Source organism: Vitis riparia, chromosome 4 (genome assembly GCF_004353265.1).
Source record: "Vitis riparia cultivar Riparia Gloire de Montpellier isolate 1030 chromosome 4, EGFV_Vit.rip_1.0, whole genome shotgun sequence".
NCBI lineage: Eukaryota > Viridiplantae > Streptophyta > Magnoliopsida > Vitales > Vitaceae > Vitis > Vitis riparia.
Genome location: NC_048434.1, coordinates 23,558,292 through 23,582,209, shown reverse-complemented (window position 1 = coordinate 23,582,209; position 23,918 = coordinate 23,558,292). Strand labels below are relative to the sequence as shown.

At 30.6% G+C, this 23,918-nt stretch overlaps 2 protein-coding genes across 2 annotated transcripts; one reads left to right on the top strand and one right to left on the bottom strand.

Moving 5' to 3' along the window:
• Positions 1 to 7,135: 7,135 nt before the first annotated feature.
• Positions 7,136 to 14,363, bottom strand: LOC117912857 (BTB/POZ domain-containing protein At2g13690). Its single transcript, XM_034827612.1, has 2 exons — positions 13,357 to 14,363; positions 7,136 to 8,305 (listed from the first exon to the last, which is right to left on the bottom strand). The coding sequence occupies exons 1-2, from the start codon at positions 14,077 to 14,079 to the stop codon at positions 7,373 to 7,375; spliced, it is 1,656 nt and encodes a 551-aa protein (XP_034683503.1). The 5' UTR covers positions 14,080 to 14,363; the 3' UTR covers positions 7,136 to 7,372.
• Positions 14,364 to 21,830: 7,467 nt separating this feature from the next.
• On the top strand, positions 21,831 to 23,463 carry LOC117913116. The gene is made up of 3 exons (XM_034828043.1): positions 21,831 to 21,956; positions 22,042 to 22,104; positions 23,245 to 23,463. Exons 1-3 carry the CDS (start codon positions 21,882 to 21,884, stop codon positions 23,374 to 23,376), a joined length of 270 nt encoding a protein of 89 aa, XP_034683934.1. The 5' UTR covers positions 21,831 to 21,881; the 3' UTR covers positions 23,377 to 23,463.
• The last annotated feature ends 455 nt before the right edge of the window (positions 23,464 to 23,918 follow it).

Sequence of the window (23,918 nt, the reverse complement as noted above, 5' to 3'; positions counted from 1 at the left end):
AAGTTGAAAATAAATTAAGAGCTAAAAATGATTTATTCAAATTGAGAGTTAGAATTCACCTGAGATCAATTTTTAGGCAAATTCTCAATAAATTGTTTTACAAAGGAAAGTAGTATGCTCAAGGTAGCATTTGGATTTTGTCGGCAAAAAAACTTAGGAATGATATTATGGCTTATCATTTTCTTTGAATGTTTTTCCTTTTAAAATAACAAGCAAATAGAGTTTTTCAATTTATCTTTGCATGAATTGTGAAGATCTTAAATCAACCCTAAGTTTCAAACAAAATATTTTAAGATAAATGATTGCATTTGAACTAATATAATTTATAGCAACTTTAGAAACATTTGAATTGTATTATATATTACAAAACACGCATGACTTAAGAATATATGAAAATTCTTAAGAAGCTCTATATTTTATTTTCTTAACCTTACTTAAAAGGGAGTATATTATTGACCTTCATATACTTTGAAAGAGATTGTTAAAGTATAGGTTTATACCATGGAAATTTGTCTTCCATCCATCATAGATAGCAAAAGCGTTAGTTAGCCTCCATGGAATAATATGTTGTTAAATTTTTGGCCTTTAGATCTATCAAATATGATACATTATATTTGGACCTATTATACGAATTTCTTGAAAACTAAATTAAATGTATTAGGATGTGAATGTTTGATATACTTGTCTTCACAAGCTTATTTAAAAAAAAAAAACTATTATCATGCTTTGTTGATTCATGACTTATGATGAGTTGGTTTGTTTAACTACATACAATCTAGTTACCCTTTTGATTCAAATAATTTTTATGTTAGGATGTAAGGCTTGATAAATAAAATAATACTCATATTCCTATTGTTGACATTCCTAGGTTTAGAGCATGAAAATGATACTCACATTATTCCAAATTTTAATTGAGTCTTTATTCATTAGGCTCATTAGACTTTTTGGTTAGCATAAGTTCTCATTCTCAAATAGATTGTTAGTTAATTTGAGTCCACAATTTCACATTTTTAATGATAATCCTTGAACTTCAATTGTAAATTTTTGAAATGGTCACGAGTAAACTTCCATGTGTAGTATCTATGTATAACAATAATCATTAGAAAAGTATTAGGACATTATTTCATGACTTTGTATGATATACATTACAAATCCTTAATGGATTAGAATGTCGTTTATGAGAGATAGTAGTTAGGGTTAGAGGTTGTAGTAGTAAACAAGGTAGCTGATGTAAAATAATAGAGAGAAGAATATAAAGGTCCATTAAACAAGCAAGTGTTGACCACTACTAGATGGTGAACATACTGATTTGTTAATACATCCACAATCACATTAGTTGGCTTCCATGAGAGTAAGGAAATGAGCACAAAGTATTGGAATGGAGGTTTTTTCTTGTAGAAATAAAGGAAGAAAAAATAGAAAGTTTGAATGTGCCTTAGTAAGGAAATGAATAAACCACATTGAAAATTGTACTTATAGTTATGTGTGATGACAAATCAAGCAAATATGGATTGGATCTAAGTCTTTAAAAGTTAAGGAATAGACCAATGAGCATTGATGAAGTTTTCTGATAGAATTTTTAGGGTGACAATTACAACAAATGTGAACCATAACATAATCAGTCTCTTTCAACTCCTTCGTACATACGATATGCATCATCAATAAGTTTATAATCTACATTACTCAAATTAATTTTTTATCATATCTCAACATGTCATTCACAAGTATGGTCAACAAAGGCCTAGAAATTCAAATGATGGTAACTACTAGGCAAAGGATGAAGATCAATAAATTAGTAAGTTAGAAGAACATTAACAACTTTATAAAGGTTTTTTTCATGTGGATTGATTAACCAAGGTGTTTACTCAACTATAGCTAAAACAAGATCCAATAACCGAAGTACTATCATCTCATCATTTACCTTTGTTTTTCCAATTAGGCTCAACAATGCATATAATCTTCCCTTTTTTCACCAAAAACATTAGAAAAATTGGTTAGCAATATTAAAAAAGGGACCAATATATTAATAAGATGATTTTGACCTAAAACATAGTTAAAGCAACAATTAACCATCATTTAGTGACACTTTTTGAGTAATCAAATTTCATGATTGCATACCAAGACATAGGAAACATTAGGTTAAGATTTAAAACTTGCTAGATGACTTGCAAATAAGCCCTTTCATGATAATAGTTGGTGCAAGGGAACTAAAAGAACTATTAACCATATTAATTAACTATTTATACTCTAATAGCTCATATATATATAGCTACAGCACGCATAGCTTGAAGTTGTTGTTTTTTAAGAAGAAATTGGGATATGTTATCAGAGAATGAGGCTTGTGATGGCTACTTAAGAAAATATTGTTTAATGGCATGCACCGAGGCATCATTTTTTAAAGTGTCCCACCATTTAGTCTTAAAAGTCCTTCCAAGGGTCGGAAATGTTGCTGATTTTTCTGCAATAATGATATAGTCCCATGGGACTATCTGAGCAAGACCTAACTCGCTAAAAAAGAAAAGTAATAGGGGGAAAACTAAAAGTCATGTAGTAAAACTATCTAATAATTGATTTTCGTTCAACACATCTAATGTCAATCCATAATTTTTGAGCTAAACCACTTTTTTGGGCCATATTATAGATACATCAACTCCACATTGTATTTATAAATACCAAATGGATTGCATATTTCTATTTGCATTAATATATTATTATTCATGTGCTATGTTTGTGAGTTAATCAACCTAATGTAATCACCTAAGAGAATGATGAATAGGGTGATGATTATTTTTTTACAAATTTTTAACAATTATGAATGCAATTGATAATTATATGTAATTAATATGAAAAAAAAAACAATAAATATATAGTTGTTTATAAATTAAATAGAAAAGAGAAGAAATTACAAACTCAATTTTTATAGCAGTTTGGTACAATTTGTTCTACATCTACTTTCCTCAAACTTTAACTATGTTGAGGACTTCACTAATAAGGCTTCCAACCCAAGTCTTCAAACTTTACACTTAGATTATGGTTTTAAGGGACCCTTATAACAATAAGACTTTTAAAAATAGTCTTCAAACTATCTCCCTTAGATTATGGTTCCAATGGACCCTCTCAAGAGATACACCGTTCTTGAGGTTATCAAGTGATCTTATACTTGGTAATCCTTACAAAGTTACAATTAATAGAAAATTGATCTCACAAAATCCTAATATAAGTTTTAGCTCAAATGGATAAAAGATAAAGCTAGGATTGAGATACACTAATATGAAATGCAAGGTTTGGGTCAAAGTGCAGTCAAAATATTCTTTAAGACTTGATTAATGATTAAAGAACAGTTTGGAACAATTCTCTCTACAATAAATAAAGTATAAGAGTATTATACAAGAATTGCATAAGTAAACTAACCATTAGACATAATTTAGGTGGACTAGTTGACTTGGGTATCAATCAATTGACAATTTGTTAGTTGGCAGAGTAGTAAAGCAGGTGATAATTGTTCTCTACAACTCAATTGGTAACACCAAGAAGTCTATTGATACCTTTGATCGGTTGAGATAACATCAATTAGTTGAGGCTCTAAACCTACTATTAAAATTAAGGAGGAGAGAAGATCAAATCATATCTCCAAATGAGTAGAATCCAAAGTTGAATATTAGTTTCTCATTCAATGGTTGATTTATAAGGATTTACCTTGATTTGTTCAAATTATTTTTATTCAAAAATTTTGATGGTTGTTGACTTACTCAGAAGAGTGATAGTATTTTGTATTTATTTTGAAGTCATTCTTTGATAGAGTTCTACAATAGTGAAAAATTCTTTGTTCTCAAATGTAGGCAAATTATTAAACCACGTTATTCTACGTTCTTCTCTAAATTTTACACCCACAACACAAAACCACCTTGATGAATGGAACCTAACTACCAATTCGAATTATTTGAATATGAAAAATTAAGATTGAAAAACCCTTTTTGATGATATATGCGTGTCAAAATATAATTTTTTATTCTTAAAACAATCAATATTATTTTTCATAAAAATCATTAAAAATATATAAATGAGCTCTATGCCTCATGAAGCTTTTGCATTTTGAACGCAAAATCCTTAGGAAATCCAACCAGATAAACTCCTTGAACCATGAATAACACTAATCAAATAGTAACTAATTTTATTAATATAATAAAATATCAAATGGAGTGAAAACATGTTCCAACATAACTGCTTAATCTTCGGTTGTTGTAGTTTAATAGTAAGAATTCCACTTAGCAAAAGAAGTCCAAAAATTGACTTTTATGTGATGCCAATCAATGTAGAACAGTAGAGAGAAAAGAATATCGAGCACCCCATAAACAAAGTACAACTGAGATTCTAAAATAATTATCAATTGACAAATGTTGAAAATTTATAATCAATGTGATGAAAACCAAAATGGGACCGCATCAACCTTTGACTCATTCTTTTTTCTTTGCATGACTTGAGTTGAAACCCAAGTCTCATGAAAAAATAGTCAATGAACTCTATTATTATTATATACCAATATTCCCATGATACCCTTTCAAACGAGTTTAAGACCAAAATAATCCTTTTGTAAAAAAAAAATGGTAAGAATAATATCCATTTCAAAATATTTGCCAAAGTAATATTTTGTATCCACGTAAGCATTCACATGGATTATTATTTTTTTTTTAAGTGTAAAAAACCACCGTTATAACTATGGTTTTAAAATTTTCAAAAATATGCTTAAAACCATAGTTTGTGACTATGGTTTTACAATTTTCTTTAGAACCATAGTTAATAACTGTGGTTTCAAAATTATTTTTAATCCACCTCCATTTTAATGGTAAAATATTTTTTTTATCATAATAACCATTAAATCACAATTAGTAAGGAATAACCTAAAATCATAATCATTGACATTATTTTTTATATGAAAATATAAAAATTTAAATAATATAAACAATTTGTTTAATTATTTTAAAATTTAAAAATAATATGAAAAATTAATTTTCTTTAATTCATATGTGATAAAATTCATAAAACAAATAAATATTTTATTTACTATAAATATATAAATTTTTATGGGAATGCATGTAGGCGAAATTATTTTCTCAAAATTTCAAGGAAAATATGAAAAAAAAAAAAGAAGATAAATATATATATAATTTTAAAACAGTCGTAAAGAAAAAATTTATTAAGGATAATTTGTAAAAAAAATAGTTTTAAACTGACAATGGAAAATTGTAAAAAATTTTCTCCACTCCAAAATGAACTTTAAGGAAATTTGGTACATCGTCAAGAAATTTTGATACATCCATAATTTACACTAAATTTAAAAATAAAAAAACAAAATTCTAAAATCTTATATTTTTTTAGTTGATATATGGTTATATAAGTTCTTTTTAAAGATAAGTATGAAACCACAGTCTGTAACCGTGGTTTTTAGGATATTTTTAAAACCACAGTTACTAACTATGGTTTTATGGTTATTATGATAAAGGATATTTTAAAAATAATATTAAAATCACAATACCATTTAGATGAGGGTGGGTTAAAAATAATTTTGAAACCACAGTTAGTAACTATGGTTCTAAGGAAAATTGTAAAACCACAGTCTGTGACTGTGGTTTTAAGCATATTTTTAAAACTTTTAAAATCATAGTTACCAACGGTGGTTTTTTACACTTAAAAAAAAAAAAAAATCTATGTGGATGCTTACGTGGATACAAAATATTATTTTGACAAATATTTTGAGATGGGTACTATTCTTACCATTTTTTTTTACAAATGGATTATTTTGGTCTTAAACTCCTTTCAAACAAGGTTAAATGAAAGAAGTCAAATTCAATTATATTTTGTATTTCTTTAATTTTATAAATAATTTGTTGTTATTATATCACAATAATATGTTATATTACTATTTAAAGGGTTAAAATATGTTCATATTTTCTAAAAAAGAAAAATAATCTTTATACTTATTTCACATGAAAACACTTTTTATAAACTAAGCATTGAGGTATTTACTTTTGGGATTAATTGATTAAAATTTTTTTAAAAAAAAATCTCAAATTTGTGAAACTAATATCTCATTTTTTTTTTTTTAAATTTAAAGAGTAAACCTATTTTTTTTTACATAAATATCCTTCAACATTTTCATTATTTATATATGTATTTTAAAAGAAAAGTTATTTTTATATGAAAAAATAAGGATATTTTTCTTCAAAATAAGTACATTTTTTTGGTAAAAAAAAGGTAGAATGTTAAATTTATAATTTCATGTTTATTTTATCCCTTTTTATCAACTATATTTTGTTACTTTATTTTTTATTTTTCTTCTATTTGTGTAAATTAAAAAAAAATGATCTATTAATAAGAAAATAACAAATATATAAAATGTATGCTAGTAATTAAATTCTCCTTTTTCACAAACAATATTGAAAATAAATAATTTTAACCGAAATACGGAGGTAATCGTGGATGAATGGATGCATGTGATGAATTTAACACATGAAGCATCGCATCGCATCGCATCACATCAAATCACATGCATAATATTGCGGCAGAATTATTAAATAGTATAATATAATACAACCGCCATGCGAAAATGACCTCATCAAAGATTCTAACTGAACATAAATAACTTTTTTGGGTTCCATTCCCCTGCATCGCCCCCTTACCCATGTACCTTGTGACTCTCTAGAGACCTAAAGATAACTTCTAGAAAGAAAAAGGGTGTTTCGTCACTTTTCCTCATAACTCCTTGTTGGTTTTGACGATGACAGTAGATGAAATGATGCCAAACATTGCCCATCTTTTGTGAAAGCCATTTTAGTAGAATTTTGGGCACCCTACCCATTTTTAAGATTTGGGAAACAATATTGAACATCTACTATGGGTGGGTTGTTTGGCAGGTGTACCAGCAATAAAGAGGACTTCTTTTAGACTTGTTTTTCCATTTTTGAAAAGATAACGTAAGAGAAGTTTTTTGGCTGATTGTAACCATTACTCAATAGGGTAACTCACAAAATGCTTCAATCACCTCCTCATTGTAACCCAAAACAACCAGAGTTCATTCCCCAATGTGGTCCATATGACCATGCATATAACTTTGATCCCAACTCCCAACACATACGTCTCTCTCACTTTAATAACATTAAACCTTGGGTTTTCCATTTTTAGGAGTACTAAGAATGGAAAGAGTAAAGATAATATGGAATAATGACACTTGATGATCTTCCAGCAATTACAGCATTCTACAAATAGTGATCTACATTATTGACTTTTCCATATATGCTTCAGAATCTCTTAACCTACACTACTGACAAACTACTACACACAAGATTAAAAAAAAAAACTGACAGAATACCACCCATTACCTGGACTCAATGGCATGACTTTCTGAGCCTCTTAGAAATGATCTACGCCACCAGATTTGGAAGGCTTTGCTCAGATTAGGGCATTCAGTACCATGCTTGGAAAAGCAACGAAACCATTCCATAAACAGCATGTACTGATGTTTCAAAGGAAGTGTAAGCAGTGCCTGGCCCATGGCTTCCTCCAATGCCTTCATGTCAAGCCCCTTTTTGCATCTCTGTAGCCAACCAAAGTCCAGCACCATAGGCCCAAACCATGCCTGCAGAAGACCTAATCTTGCTTCTGTTCGACAATGCATTTTTCTGGTTCCCACTGCAATGAACAAAATGGCTGAAACCCGACTCAGCTCATATCTGACCATTGGAGATGTGTTCTCATGCATCCTAAGCAATTCCCCTTGGCTTGCCCACATCTCCACAAACTCCTCAGCTATTTGCCTATCAACTAGGATATCTAGAAGCCAGTTGATGTTATCAACCTGCCTTGAAATGCGTTCAATCAGCGGCTTATCCATTTCCTTTTTTGCCAATCTCTCACAACAATTGGTGGCCTCCTCAAACAGGGTCACTAGTGAACCCAAACAAGATTGGCAAACACCGTAGAGATCCTCCTTGTTGATGTCGGAGTGGTCCTTCTCATAGACTGAACTTTTGCACAGCAGGCCCTTGACTAATAACTTCAGTTCATTCCTTGCATTGGTATCAACACAAGTGGTGATGGACCAAACAAGCTGTCTAGCTAGATTTCCTTGTGAGTCCCCCGATTCAAGAGGGTAAAGTCTGGCCAGGATGTCTTTAGTTGTTGCACCATCAAACTTAAACCTTTCAAATACGCTTCTCAGCTTCTCCTCTTCTTCCTCACTCCAAGGAACAGCCTCAAGGTATTTTAAACAGGACAAAACACCCTTAGTGAACATGATGCCTGCTGATACCTAGCAGTAGTAAGAGAAGCCCATGTGAGCATATTATGATAGAAAATAAAAACAAATAGTGTGTGTGTATGTGTGTATATCTGTATGTTAGCCATACAGAATTCATGTTTGATGCTAACTTCATACCACCACAAGGAAAGACTCTTACAGTTATCCCACAATATCTGAAGATGCATAAATAATATAGGAGACCCACTCATATTATTTTAATCAGTGCCTATTTCAGCCAATAAGTCAATATTTAAGACACTTAAAGCCATCCCATGAGATGGTAAGATGATGGATTTGACCCATCATCAATAAACACCAAGTTCAATCATAATTCCACAGCTCCTGTCTCCAGTGTCAAGGTTCAGACATTCAGTGCCTCGTCCTATTGCACCTTTTCAACTGTATCTCAACCATCCACCTTAAACCAGGCATCCACCATCAGGATGGCTAATTGTGAGGAATGCAACACTTGGAGCAGGTAGAATTTGATATTTGACTGTCGTTGAGGGAGCCACAATTGTCCTTGACAGAGGCCAAATCGTTAGCTATTGATTGCATTACATGGGAACCATAGATTAGACCATTTTTCCTTAGCATTTAATCTTGGCATATTTAAGTTCATAAATGGATTAGTATTTTTAGATATCAAATCAAAATAGTCATTAAAAGGGAAATTTAGATGACCAGAAAAGATTATTCAAGGAACTTATTGCTCCATTGTGTTGGAAAATCTCATGACATCATACTAAATTGCATGACAAAGCTGTTCAGGTATTTTCAGGCATATATCAAGGGAAATCTAGTAACATGCCATCTCATGACATCATACTAAATTACAAAGCCAAGAATAGATTTCACAATGAAGTTAGCTCATATGTCCGGCACTCCCATTTAGGGATGGGAGATTTCAGGTTCAAATCAACTGTTCTTGTGGGAGTTAGCTCAACTAGCTGGCACTCCCATTAAGGAGCAGGAGATTTCAAGTTCAAGTCCTATGCTTACCAAACACACTATTCTTGGGGGAGGTGATCTATCCTGGATTTTCCCAGAAAAAGAAGTTCATATTAATATATAAATACAAATAAATAATAAAATAATTAGTTACAATACTCCCCTTTTTATCAGGATTTGTTGGGTTGCATGCATCCAACTAATACTTCCTAGTTACAAACTGCAACTCAAGTTCTTGATCTCCAGCACATTATCACATACAGCAGAATACTAATGGATAGCAAAATATAGTCATTGGGTTCCTTATAAGGAAATTGATTAATACTATGTAATATCCTCAAAGAAACAAAAGAGTAGGGGGAAAAAAGAAAAAAAGACAAAACCTACTAATATAATAATACCGCCTCTCTGACCTTGTAAAGAAAAATTCAATATTTCTCCTGAAAGGGAAAAAGATATAGAAAGAAAGAACCAATAGACCCTCAGCTAATCAAATGAATGGAAAATGTAAGCCAAATCTGATGGTTGGGCATGGTTCAAAGTTGCAAGTATTGATTGCTAACTCAACAGGTCCCAAGGTGTATCAGTCTCGATACCTCAGATCAATATTGGGTGATATGTACAACATGCTAGTTAAAAAGCCCAAGAAACTCCAAAATACTAATGATAGTGCTATCTATCGCATTTAATATCATCTAAATAGTTACAAAAGCATGGGTTTGAATTGGTTTATGACAGTGTTAAGACTTACATGAAATTTAAAATATTACCATACTCTTTCTTATACACAATACCAAATTTTCACAATTGGTATTTTGTGAAAATAAACAATGAAAATGACAAAAAAAGTGATTGTTAAAAATGATTAATTTGAAAATAAATCAGCTCGAATTTCTTGTTCCTATTAAGGCATATTATATTCAAGTTTTAGTGTTGTTACTCTGAGTCGTCCTGGGTTGGTTGAGTCAAGTGATTCATATTTGAGTTTAACCCAATTTGTTGTTAAACCGCATAATACTAAGACATATATCAGACTAGTTGCAGCCACGACCAAGATAGTTATGACTCATCTGATACACATCAGGAAATGACCGATACTTTGAACCATGTGGCTAGGTGGGTTGGTGGGATCCTCTAGATATCATGTTTGTCCAACCCATGTAGAACCAAACAGAAAATTCATTGTATACTAAATAAGACAATCAGCAATAATCTAATCCAAGAGACATAGCATTAATTTTGGAAATTAAAACTTTGATCAGACCAAACCCAGCTGTAGTCAACACCTCAGTGGCCTGGACACAGGTGTTGAGGGAATGAATTGAAGATAGGGGGGTTCTGAGTTTAATTTTGGAATTAAAATTATAAAAATGCAAAAAGAAAAAAAGGAAAAGGTTGACCATAAAATTGCCTATAAACATACTTACCATAAAAAAATAAAAATAAAAAATAAAAAATAGTGTGATTGGAGGTTTAGTTGTTAGTATACACTGCTCTCAGAGGCACAAACTGAGTAAGGTGCAAAGTTCTCTCAGAGCTTAGGCACTTGCTATAAACCAAGGTGCATCCTTGATTGAACAATGGTGCAACATAGTCCAATTTTATAAACATTGCAAATTTGGAACTAACATTTATCATGTACTCATACATGATCCAAATCGTATCAACCAAAAAATTTCAAAAAAAGAAAAAAAAGAAATCAGATTCAAGAATCTAAAAAACGCATCCAACAATAATAATTAAATTCAGAACTAAACAGAATTTTTTTTTTTTAATATGTAAATAAGAGTTTGTATTAGTAATGCCTAGAAGCTGCAAAAAAGGTACATAACTAAACAGAATATTTCACAGAATTCATAAATTTAGCACTAATTAAAGTCAAGAATAGCTCACATAATTCATATTTAGCACTCACTAATTCAGGCATTAATTGCCATAAAAATAAGAGTGAATTCCAATTCTTTTTTAAAAAGGAAGAAGTGTTAGTGAGGTTTTGCGCTTTTTTTTTTTTAAATAAAAAAAAAAGAAAACAAATATCAAAATGATATCGTTTTTCCCCTTCTATTTTTGCACATTTATCCCAGGTATACCCCTTTGAGGAAAGAAGGGTGGGTCAGATTTATATCAAAGGGCAAAACTACATTTGGATACAATACTGAGAGCTTTCTCTAAGCATGCGGAAATAGGGTTAACCATCTAGGTAGAGACATTGGCATTATTGGAAGGTTTGATGTAGGCAGAAGCTTTGCCGCAATCCAATCTAATTGTAGAGGGAGATTTTGCCACTTTAATATTTTAGGTGAATAATAAGGAAAGGAGTTCATGGAAGTCAGACAACTAGACGTGCAAAATCATAGATACTGCAAATGTATTGAGTTGTTCTTTCTCTTGGATTCCTTGTTCAGCTAACCAAGCCGTAGATTAGTTAACCAAACAAGGAGCAAAGCATATGGCCTCCTTTGTTGGAGATTTCCTTCCTCTTTTGAGTGCCCAATGTTTTTTCTCCTGTGTATATGTGGTTTTTCATAAGGAGGGACTAGTTTTTATGCCTATAAGAAAATGACCACTGGCCAAAACACAAGGACTAAATAGAAACTTCAGAAATTAAAAGACATTTCTTATTTTCTCAATTAGGTCTTGAAGAACTACTAATGAAATGAAGAAGATAAGAACCTTGCCAATTAGTGCATAAGATGAAGAACACAAGAGAGGGTGGGCTTGTGGTGTTAGCACCAAATCTTCCTTTCTCTCCCCATATTTTGCAAACCTTATGCACAAAGGCTCTTTTGCCTTTTCCTCAACACTTTTTTTTCTTGATAGACACCAAGATCATGTATTAAGAAACGCCTACAAAAAGGGGGGTGCACCATACATATACAGACATTATGCACATAAAAAAACCCAAAAATAAGCCCTTTTACTCAACATTTTAGAACCCCTCACTTGAGAAAAGTCATGTCTTTTATTCATTCACTTTGGGAGTCTCAGTTCTAATGTTCCACAAACATATATAATACTGGCAGAAACTTCCAAACCCATGTACCATGACAGAAATTAGCAAAAACTAAAATAAAATTATATATATATATATAGATACTCCAACTATTTTTTTCTTTCATGATAAAGGACACCATATTATGAAACATGGCATGCTTTCAGGACATGAAGGCCAGAAAGTCTAATGGGAAGAAACACTTGGATGAACCAAAAGATCTACAGGGTGAATCAGCACATAATTCCAATCGAATTGCATATCTTTCAAAGCCTTGTGTATAATGCATTGATTCTTGACCACCTTACTATGCTTCAAACACGATTTGAAAGAGGTTAGAGATTAAGCTGATATTGCTTAAAGTTTGAAGTTGTCCACAAGAAGAGACATGTTTCTCACTGCAATAAGCATCACCTAGAAACAGAGGATAGGATGGTCAAGTCATACCATCGTCACTTGCCCCCATTATGCAAATAGATTCAGACACATTGAATGATAAGCAAAACCTGTGAACTCGGATATAATAACACTCACAAAAACAAATTTAAAGTACCTAATGGATCTGATGATGGCTGGGGACAGTGTTTTCGTCCATTTTACACCTTTTTATAATCTAAATATTGAAGAAGACCAAACAGGCTTGAAATATAAACTAGGAGTCAGAAGCACATAATCCACATTGAGAAATCCATCAACTAAAAAGTAAAAAGCTCATAATCCACATGCAAACAGAAGTATGTGGCTACACATTACTCTCAGAGATTTACATCACCAAAGGACAACACATGCAAGTCACTAATTCAATTCCCTGTATTTATCTATTTCTCTACAACACATGTAAGTCAATTCCTGCGTTTTAAAAGAATACAATGGCTTGGTTGCCTTGAGATTTAGGAACCATTTCCAAGCTCATTCCCGCCACCTCATAACATCTCAACAGTTCAACTTCCTTTGCACTTCCAAAACTTTGAATTATCTATATGCAGTAAAAGATAACTACAGCACACATATATACAAATCTAGAAACCAAAGACTTCGAATACAAACCCATTTAAAAAGCAAAGGCAGCAAACCAAGAACCAAAAGAAGAAAACAGGAATGGAACCAAAAGCATCACCTCCAGTATATCAATGGACCGATATACTCCAGCCTTCAAGAGCCGCTTGGTGATATCTTCCTCAAACATGAGCTCAATTGTCTCACGAAATACACCCAAATGCTCCACCTCAGGAACCTCAATCCTACACAACTTCGCCGCAGGACCACTGCAACCCTTCCGATAATCCGATATCAAATCCGCAAATATGGAACTGTTCGCACTCAAAACCTCCGAATTCAACTCCAAAACCAACGACCCACCATGTTTTCCCTTCAAATTCAACCTCACATCAAAAACCCCAGCTCCATTTTCACTCTCCTTCACAACATTGCATGAACCCGGCGACGCCGACCCTTCCGGCGGCGCCCGAAAATTCTCCAGCGGTGCCCGAAAGCTCGCAGATCTCACACCCGTATCACGGACCGGAGACGGGTCCACCAAGATATCGTGAACTAAATCACCAGATGGGTCAGAGTCGATCGGCGAAACTCGACCCGGCGACAAGATTCGTCGCGGATCGATCCGACCCACCAACCCCAATCCGGATCGGGCACTTTGCGGCGAATTCGGAAAAGAGTTGCCCGATTTGGATAGGGTTTCGAACTTCTGAAGAGGCTTGGGTTGCGAGACCCGGAGGTGCTCTGGGCTCGTCGGGGGCACTGAGAAAGAGCAGCACCATGATCGGCGGCGAGGCTGGGGTTCCCGGCGAGCACGGGGTCTCCGGCGAGTGATATCGTCCATGGAGGAGAAAGAGAAGCAGGGGTGAGATCAGGAGCTAGGGTTTTGGGGAGGGCACATTTTTGTTGGTGGGTTTGTGGCTTCTCGGAAAACGTGAGTTCTTTTGGCTGCTTGTTCGGTTTGTTAGTTCGTTTGGGTGAAGAAAATGAGGAATTTTTTAGACAAAGAAATACAAGGATTGTGAGAGATTCCAGTGCTGCAGCTTTCACTCTTGGGGGAAGTGCTAATCTGCGCCTCGGAAAGTGCTAACGTGCGCTGGGGAAGTGAGCTGGAGCTCTCGTGCTTCTGCCGTTCTTCTAGGTACGTCTTAAAGGAGGCAAGATATTGCTTCGCTGCTCTTTTTGTCATTTTCCTCGCCGCCAAACAAGCCCACAAAAAATATAAATATATGAACTTTTCATCATATATTATTAGTAAATAATCTCAACTATATCATAATAATTAATTAATTAAAAAATAGGAAATAATTTATTAATTCAGAAATAGGAATCGTCACAATAGAAAGAAAATGGTGTGAGGTGCTCTCCAAGAGTATAAACCAAATTCCTTGTCACATCTCCCTTGTGCAAAAATGGAATCCAAGGTATATTTTTTCCAACATCATTTGCTTCCATTTTATAATGATAAAAAAAGGGCACATTGTAAAGAATATGTCAAAATTCTACTTTTTTTTTTCCGAATCTACTTGTATAAGTTAAAATTGGTTTGACTTTTTCCCTTTTAGTTTTTGTTTTTATTTTTATATTTTAAAAATAATTTTTATTTTTATTAGGGTGATGATTTTTTTTTAAAACTTTTTATTGAAAATAACTTGCTTTAAAATTATATATATATAATTTCTTAATCTTTAATAGAAATAAAGTATTAAAAAAACAAACAACTTAATTTTTAATACTATTAAATACTATTTAATTTTAAATTCAATTTAGAATTAAGTTGAAAAAAAAAAAACAAACATCACTTATTTTAAATTGCATTTAATCGGAGTGAATGCAATCAATATTTAAATACTTTTAATTGAACAAATGTTATATTAATCTATTCTTAAATTACTATTTATGTTAATATCATTTACAAAATTAGCATAAAAAAGGTTTTTATTGTGAACACAATTAATTGTTTACAAGTAATTTGATTCATATTTTTAACTTTTCAAAGAAATCCTTGATATGCTAGAAAATTAAATAAAAATATAATATGTTAGACTGTCAAGATATTATAGAATCTATTTGATATAGAAAATACTTTTAATTTTTCTAATATTTAATAATTTTTGTTAAAAAGGTTATTTTCAAATTCTAAAAGGATTATAAATATTTTTTAAAATTATTGTGAAGCAAATTCTAAATTTTTTACTCAATTATGGAACTTGAATCAAGCCCAATATTTTAGTCCGGATGCTAAGATCTATCTAGCTTATTTGTCTATTGCAAGTTTTTGTTTGTGCAGTGTCAAGGCTAGTAATGCCCATACCAGATTCTTTTTTTACAACTTATTCATTGATAAATTTAAATTCATTTTCTTTACATCATATTTTGACAATGAAAACACCTCAAGGAGGTGTGATATATGGATCAAACCCAATTTTAAGATTGGCAAAGTTTAAAACCATCCGATAGTCTGAATAATTAAAGAATAATTTGAAAACTAAGTAGGTGTTTGATAAATTAATTTAATAACTTAAAATGATTTAATTTAAATAATTAAGTTAAATATGTTTGGTAAAATAACTTAATGGTATAACTTAAAGTCAAAAATAGTTTTAAGTAATAAATAAAAATAATTAATTTATTTTTAAGTTCATATTTTTATTTTATCTTTTCATCATAATTACCTCTATAATCTTTTTTGCTACTTTACGATCTCTTCTGTTATTCGACATATTTTATTTAGTTATAATTTATGAGAATATACATGTGAATTTGATGATTTAAAATAAGATTTAAGTCAATAATTTAAGTATAATTTAACTTAAAGTCAATTTAAATCACTAAGTAATAAATATTAAATTTTATCGAATAGCCCTAAAAATAATTAAGGTTTAATTTGATGAGGTCTAATTACAATCTATGTATAAAAAATGGGTTTGGTAGGGGCGTTAAAATCTTGTTCCAAAAACAATGTTTGAATTATGTTAATTTTTTCTTTCCAAAATCTCGTTTTTGCTATTTTTAGAAGGTTGTTTTTTTTTGGAGCTTTGGTACGTTGTTGAGAACAAAATTAAGGAAGTAGTTATTTGCTTTCCACCCAATGAGGTAATGCTTTGCAAATATATTCAATTCAAAATTTTAATTTTGACAAAACTTAGATAGATCCAAATATCAAACATCAAATAGTAGAAGGATTGAGAATTTCTTGAGGCTTTGAGGTGGGTTTTTGGAAATTCCGATGAAGGTAAGACCAAATGGAGTAGTTCCCCAACTTGTCGAAAAAAATTCGAATTAGTATTAGAAATATTAAATTGAATGTTATATATTGAATAACTAATTTATAGACATTTATTTTCATTTATTGAATATTAAAATTTATAACTTTAATAATATTTTCCTTAAATAATTATTATTGATTCTATTATTTTGCATAAAATTATTTAAAAAAAACAACTATATTAAATACATGTTTTCACCATTTTCCTATTTATTTATTTTTAAAAGATTGTCCATTTAATATGTGAAAAAAGTTTTTAAATCTTTAAAATTTTATTGACAAGGGTGAAAGAATTACTTTAGATTTCAATCTACAAAATATAGAATTGGGAAGAGGTTTACTCCCTACCATTTAGGTTGGTAGGTAAATAATTTTTATGGGTCTATTTTATTTTCTTTGCCTCCTAGGATAAGTATGGAGAGTTTAAATGAAGTAAATTAATCCCATCCCATTTTGGTCTCACCACCTCGCGTCTAATACATCCACAACATGTCACATCATCGTGAGCTAAAATCCATTTCATGCTTTGTTAGCAAATTATTATTTACCTAAACATCTCAGTCTTACTATGTCATATATTTGACTTAAATTATTTATTTATTTTTTATTTTTAAGACAATTAATATTTATAAAGTTTGTGTTTTAGTAAATTATTTTTAATTTTTTATTAGAATTATAAAGCTATTGGTTTAAGGTTAATTCATATGACTATAAATATATGGTTTTTATAATAGATTGATAGAAAAAGAAAGAGAGAGATAGGGAGAAGAAAAAAAACAGTAAGAAAAGAGCGAAGAGAGATAGGCAAAAGGGTATATTGGGATTTAGGTAGAGAAATGTTGAAAGGGTTTGAAGTGGATAATCTTGATATTTATAATAAATTTGATCCCCCTTTCTCATGGTCTTAGGTGATTACATTGAAGCACGCAAGTGTTGTGATTTTTCCCAATAAGCGGTATCAGAGATTTTACATACTCAACAAGTGGTATCATACCACAATGATGATTGTGGGAAAATTATTTTGAAGATGGTGTCAAGAATAAAATATAATATTAAGCATTTTGATGGGAAGAATTATTTTAATATTTGACAAGAGTACTGTTAAAGATGTTTTGGTGCAACAAAGACTTCTCAAAGTATCATAAGGTAAGAAACCAAAGAACATGATAGATGAAGTATGGGAAGAATTAAAAGCAAGAGCAACAACTACTATTCGTTTAAGTTTAACTCCTAAAATAAAGTATAATGTTTTGAATGAAAAGTCTCCATCTAATTTATGGGAGAAGTTAAAAAAAATATAAGTCAAAATCCCTTACAAATAGGCTATATTTGAAAAAACAACTACCTAGTTAAGGATGAACAGAATAATAGATGTTAATGATTATACAAATAAATTTAATAAATATGTTACCCAAGTATTAAGATTGATGAGGAAGATCAAGTTATTATTTTACTATCATCCCTACAAAAATTATATGAGATAGTGGTGACTACGTTCTTCGTTGGAAAGACAACGTTGACAATGGATGAGGTGTCAATAGCTCTTTTAGAAATTGAAAATATTAAGTAACCAAGTAATTCGTCTTATATTGGACAAGGTCTTGTGATGAATCTGAACCACATCATAAAAAGAGTAATTTGTGAGAAAGAAATTATGATAGGAGAGATGATTGTTCATAATCATGCTTCTAGAAGGATATGAAGTGTTATTAGTACCACAAAAAGGGATATATCAAAAGGTACTATGAAAAATTCACAAAACACCTAGAAACAAGAAAAAAATTTGAATCCCAAAAAACTTCAGATTCTACTAATATTGTTGATATGAAGAGCTTGATAAATGTGATGTTATTCTATTATAGTTGATGAATTTTATTGACTCTTGGATTTTAGATTCTAGATGTTCCTTTATGTATTCATATAAGGATTGGTTTGATACTCATAAGGAATGTGATGTTAATACTATTCCAATGGGTAGTGATTCAATCCTTAATTTAAGCATATTCCCAAGTTGAGGAGGAGTCTAATTTCATTGGGGGCTTTGGACACTTTGGGTTATGATTTTTTTTGCAAAGAACAATATTCTAAGTATCAATAAAGGTGCTTTTGACAAATATAAAAGTGAAAAAAGGCAAGAAAAAAAATTATATACTTTGATTAAGAAGACAATTTTAGGTGGAGCTATCAAGGTGGAGTCAAGCCATGAAGAGTCTTCTACTAGTGTTAAAGTTGTCAAAATAGAAGAGCGAACAAGATGATCAAGACTTCATTTTTGGCTAAGAGTACTCGTTGACACAAGGATGAGAGTAATTGCAAAAGCAATGAAGTTGTAAAAAAGACAAATACGATTTCTTGAGTCAAGTTTGACGAGAGTTTGAACTTTACATGTGTTTATTCTCATTGATTATGCAGTATTAAGAGGATTTGACTTAAGGTAGAGATTATTGAAATTTGGGCTAATTTATTTATTTTTTGGAAAGTTAATATTTTTAGAGTTTGTGTCTTAATAAATTATTTTTTAAAAGTTTAATTAGAATTAGAAAACTATTGTTTATGGTTAATCCATAAGACTATAAATATGTGGTTTTATGATAGATACATAGAAAAATAAAAAGAGGATAGAAAGAAGAAAAAATGTAAGAAAAGAATGAAGAGAAAAATATAATAAATTTGATTGCCCTTTCCCATAGACATAAGTGATTACATCGAATCACATAAATATTTTGTCTTCTCTATTTTATTTTATTTTTTCCTATTTCATTTAAGTGTTGTGATTTTTTCCCACAAGTGGTATTAGAGCTTTCACATACTCAACACTAAGTTGCAACTTGTTGCCTAGAGAAGAGGCTTGACAAATCTTGATCTAAAAATAAGAAGCCAGACGTTTTTTTTCTTCATATGAGCTCTATTGAAAAATACCATAATTAAAAAAAATACTTTTCAAAATACAACACTTTTAAAAATATTTCCAAATCTATGGAGTTTTGTGCTAGTAAAGCACCAGATGGATATCATGTCTTGAAGATACGATTTTAGTTCATTTTGTGGAAATCATGTCTTTGAAACACAATTGTGAACCCACATTTTTCACATGTGTTTTCACTTGATTGTTAGACTCGTTTTTAGTAAAAAAAAAAAAAACTATTTTTTTTTAAGTAGAGCCCCACTTATTTATTTATTTTTAAAGGGAAAACAAAATAAGAAATAAAAATTCTAAGTGCGACTCCTGAAAAAAAAAAAAAGACGAGTCTGTGAAAATCGAGTTTGGGTGTGAGGGTCAAATTACATATCGAGAAGGCATAACAATAAGTCGTAGCACCCCTCTAAGACCTAAAGTAGGTCTCTACTAATTAAGTCAAGACAACTAACAATTGATTGGTTATCTATGGATAATATTAATAATAAAAAATGAGTAAGTGGGATAGATTTGGGGTGTACCTTAGTAACAAGTTGAGTGCTATCATGATAGATAAGGTTAGCACATACGGATAAACATAAAATATTTGATGTATATCCTACGGTAAAGCTAAATCAATCATTTATTTTAATAAACAGGTAACTAGAATCAATTAACAAATGAGTACATCATATATATGGGGTCTCACCACTACTCATTTTATTTTTGCATGGATTAATTATATAAATTTTATTAATTTAGGAATTATAATATTTATTTATGTATATTAAAAAATTGAGAAAAATGGAAAATTATTAAAAATTAAAGAAAATGAAAAGAATGTATGTCGAAATGAAATTTGGCAATACATTTGTTAAAAAGTTTTTTTAAGTCTGATGCCAATTTAGTGTAAAACTCAAATTTAGGGTCTAAAATTCGGGATTAAATTTATGATTATCTCTTCAATCTCTCTAGACCATTTGCAAAATCAAGAATACACTTACAAACATGGTATTCAAAATCTTAGAATAGAAGAAGATTTTAATATTTTTACACTCTATAGATCCATAGTTTTTACATTATTGAGGTTGACAATAATCTTTATCGGTGTTTTTTCAATTATATCTAATGTCATGTGTAAATTAACTGATTATTGATTTATTTGGATTATCATTCATCTCTAAGATTGATCAAAAGAATAAATTGATTAAATCAAATTAATCAATTTTGTTGCCTAAGAAAATCAAGTTTAGGGTTTAAAAATTATGCATAAATTTATGAACTACTTCTTCAAGCACCATCGGTCCTAAAACTTCAATATTAACCTATTTTCCCAAATATGGACGCTTTTGATACACATAAAGTATAAAACATAGATATGATATGTTATTATATTAGTTTTTTGTATTAATGAATACACTTACACATTTTATATTCAAAATTGTAGAATTTAAGAAGATTCCTTTCGACTAATAAAATAACGTTAAACAAAAAAGAAAAAAGTCAAAACATTTAATTTTTTATATTCCATTAAAAGTAATATATTAATATTAACCAATATAATTAAAGTAACCTTATTATCAATAGATTCGAGATAGATTATTTTTAACGTAACAGAAAAGTCAAATATTTTGAATTTTTTTATTTAATAAAAAATAAATAAATATCACCTAGATATTTTCAATAGATTTAAAAATCTTAAATTAACATAAGAAAAAGCAAATAGACCAATATTGCTCATTTGTGTCTATCGACAACAACATCTCATGTAATAAGATATGTCTCAACCTTGCATAAAGATAACGGATAATTAAGACAAGAATTGACGTTAAAAAGCATAAAAAATGAAAAGACAACAAAACTTCCCTTTCAACAAATTATTTTCTGCTTAAAATAAAAAAGGAGTAGAATGATGTACACCTCAAATAGAAGATAGTTATCTTGAGTCAAGACAATGTTCGAGTCCAAAAACAGAGGAGATAAAGAATTCATATTTGGAAAACCCATCAACTTGTCTCATGGCCGATGGAGTGGGCGGCACGCCCCACCCCCACCCCCACCAACAATTGGGGCGTGGGCCGTGTGGCTAACCGTCCTTAGCCACCCAACACTTGGCCATCTCCCATTGGTTGGAGTATCACACACAAACACGTAATTTCCCTTAGAAAAAGCAAAGATCAAAAATAAAAATTGCAAATATCCATTTAGGGATCTCCACGTGACATGTCGAAACACTAGAGAGTCCTCACCTGAGACACACCATAAACATGTGCCACGTGCTTGATCGCACCAAACGAAGCCACGTTGACAGAACCTGGGCGGTTGGAGCTTGCCACGTTACCAGACGTGGTGCGATGGCCAACCCTAGCCTCTGATTTTCCTTCTCTATTTATAGACCCTCCACCGTGCATGCTTGGATTTCGAAGGCCTCTTTCTCTTTCCGCGTGTTCTAGTCTGAGAGAAAAAACGGGGAGTCGCAGTGATGGGTATGGAGAGGCAAACGTCCATAGAGACTGAGCCCATGACTCTTACTATCAATCAGCTCCAGTTTGCAAGGGTACGTTATGCTAGCTAGTATTTGAACTAATTCTTTTTCTTTTTTGGGAATTCGAATCATATGATTGATCATGATTTGGGTGCAGGAGGCGGCGCTGTATGTGATGAACACAAAGAGCATGGAAGAAGCTTTGAGTATTTTCACAGAGGTAATGACCCACCCAAAAAAACTCTTCTGAAATGGAGTCATATATATTTACATATAGATATCACCTGTGTATCATGCTGCATGGAGTCTCCTTTTCTTGTTTTTGGTCCATGGGTATGAAATATGGGATAATACCCAATAATAATAATTAAAAAGAGATGTAGATTTGATGATGAATACTCATTCTCCATTAAGCAGTACTAAGTTTTTGGATACTGCAACTACGTGATTTAAGTTATTTTGTTCTTAGGCAGTTTCAAGCCTGGTTTTGTTTTGCTCTTAGGCATTTTCAAGCTTGCTTCTCTCTCTCTTTCTCTCTCGTTTGGTTTTGCTTGTGGCTGGTTATAACCTTCCTTTAGTTTAATGATATTTTCCATACCCTTTTGAAAACAAATTTCTTAAGAAAAGCATGAAAAATTAATTTTCACGAATTTAATTTATATTTAATAAAACTTTATTGTACGGATATTGTTTTCAAAGATTTTGATTTTCATTCTATTTCAATTTTTAACTAAAATTAAAAAAAAAAAAAAAAAAAAAAAATCTTTAATGGGTTATAAGCCGCCTTGTGGAAATAATTTTATCCCTTGAAATCACTTTCACCGCCTTTACACCTAATGTGTTTGGTGAGGCAAATGGGCAAAAGAAAATTTCATTTTGGCGTCTTGGCATAATTTTGAAAAGCATACGAAAGGTAACTTTTTAAAAGCAATTTTATTTTAAATTACTTACTGTTCATTTGATAATGTGATTTTTGGAATTACTTTTAATATTTTCAAGATACTAAAAAAATGAAAATATTTTTTAAAATCAATGTCAAAACACATTTTTATTCTATTTTCAAAGAAATTTTTTCTCTTCCGAGCTTTATGATATTTATATTTTATGTAGTTCATTATAAAATATTAAAAAAAATATGAAAGTATTTTAAAAATAAAAATCTAATAATTAGATTTTAATAATATAATGATTTATTCAATCATTATACTTGTTTAAAGCACTACAATAATCTAATTTATGGACTCTACCCAAATCTGATTTTTAAAATTATAGTATACTTTTAAATCATATAGTATTTTTTTAACCATACTTTGTTTTGATTTTAATTCAATTAAAATTACAAATGTGGTAAATTTTGCAGGGTTTAGAGCCAGTGCGCAGTGTGTTAAAGAGGAATGGAGATTCAATGATGAATTTAGGTGAAGAATTTGATAGGGAGGCAAAGTATCTGCCAACATCCAAATCAAGGGACATTGTCTCTGCTCCCTTTTAGATTTCAACATTACAACTTTTTCCTGTATATTTTTTTTCATGTATAAAACACTAATCAATGCAAATTTTGTCTTTTCATCATGTATAATATTCAAATTTTGTTCCTTTATATTGTAAATAAAAAGAAAAAAGATTTGGGATTACCTTCAAAGATGCTCAAAAAGATGAAGAAAAATCTTTTTTTTTTTTTAATGAAAAGAGATTATCAAGTTGGTTAAATTTAAAAATATATTTTAAATTTTAATCATCTCTCTTATGTGGATGTGAAGAATTAAACATTAAAATTTCAAATTCTAATTTTAACAATAATACATGTTTTAATTAAGAAATACACAAATTTCAAAATTACATTTTTAATGAGATTTAGATGAAGCTCTTTACCGGCGTCATGTGTTTTCAAACACTCATATAAAAATAATTATAAAATAGTAATTGTCTAAAAATAATTCAAGTTTTATACATTTATCAATAAAATGTAGTACCTATATTATTAAAAAAATTAGTACCTAAATGATTAAAGGTGGTGTTTTTGACCAAAAAAAT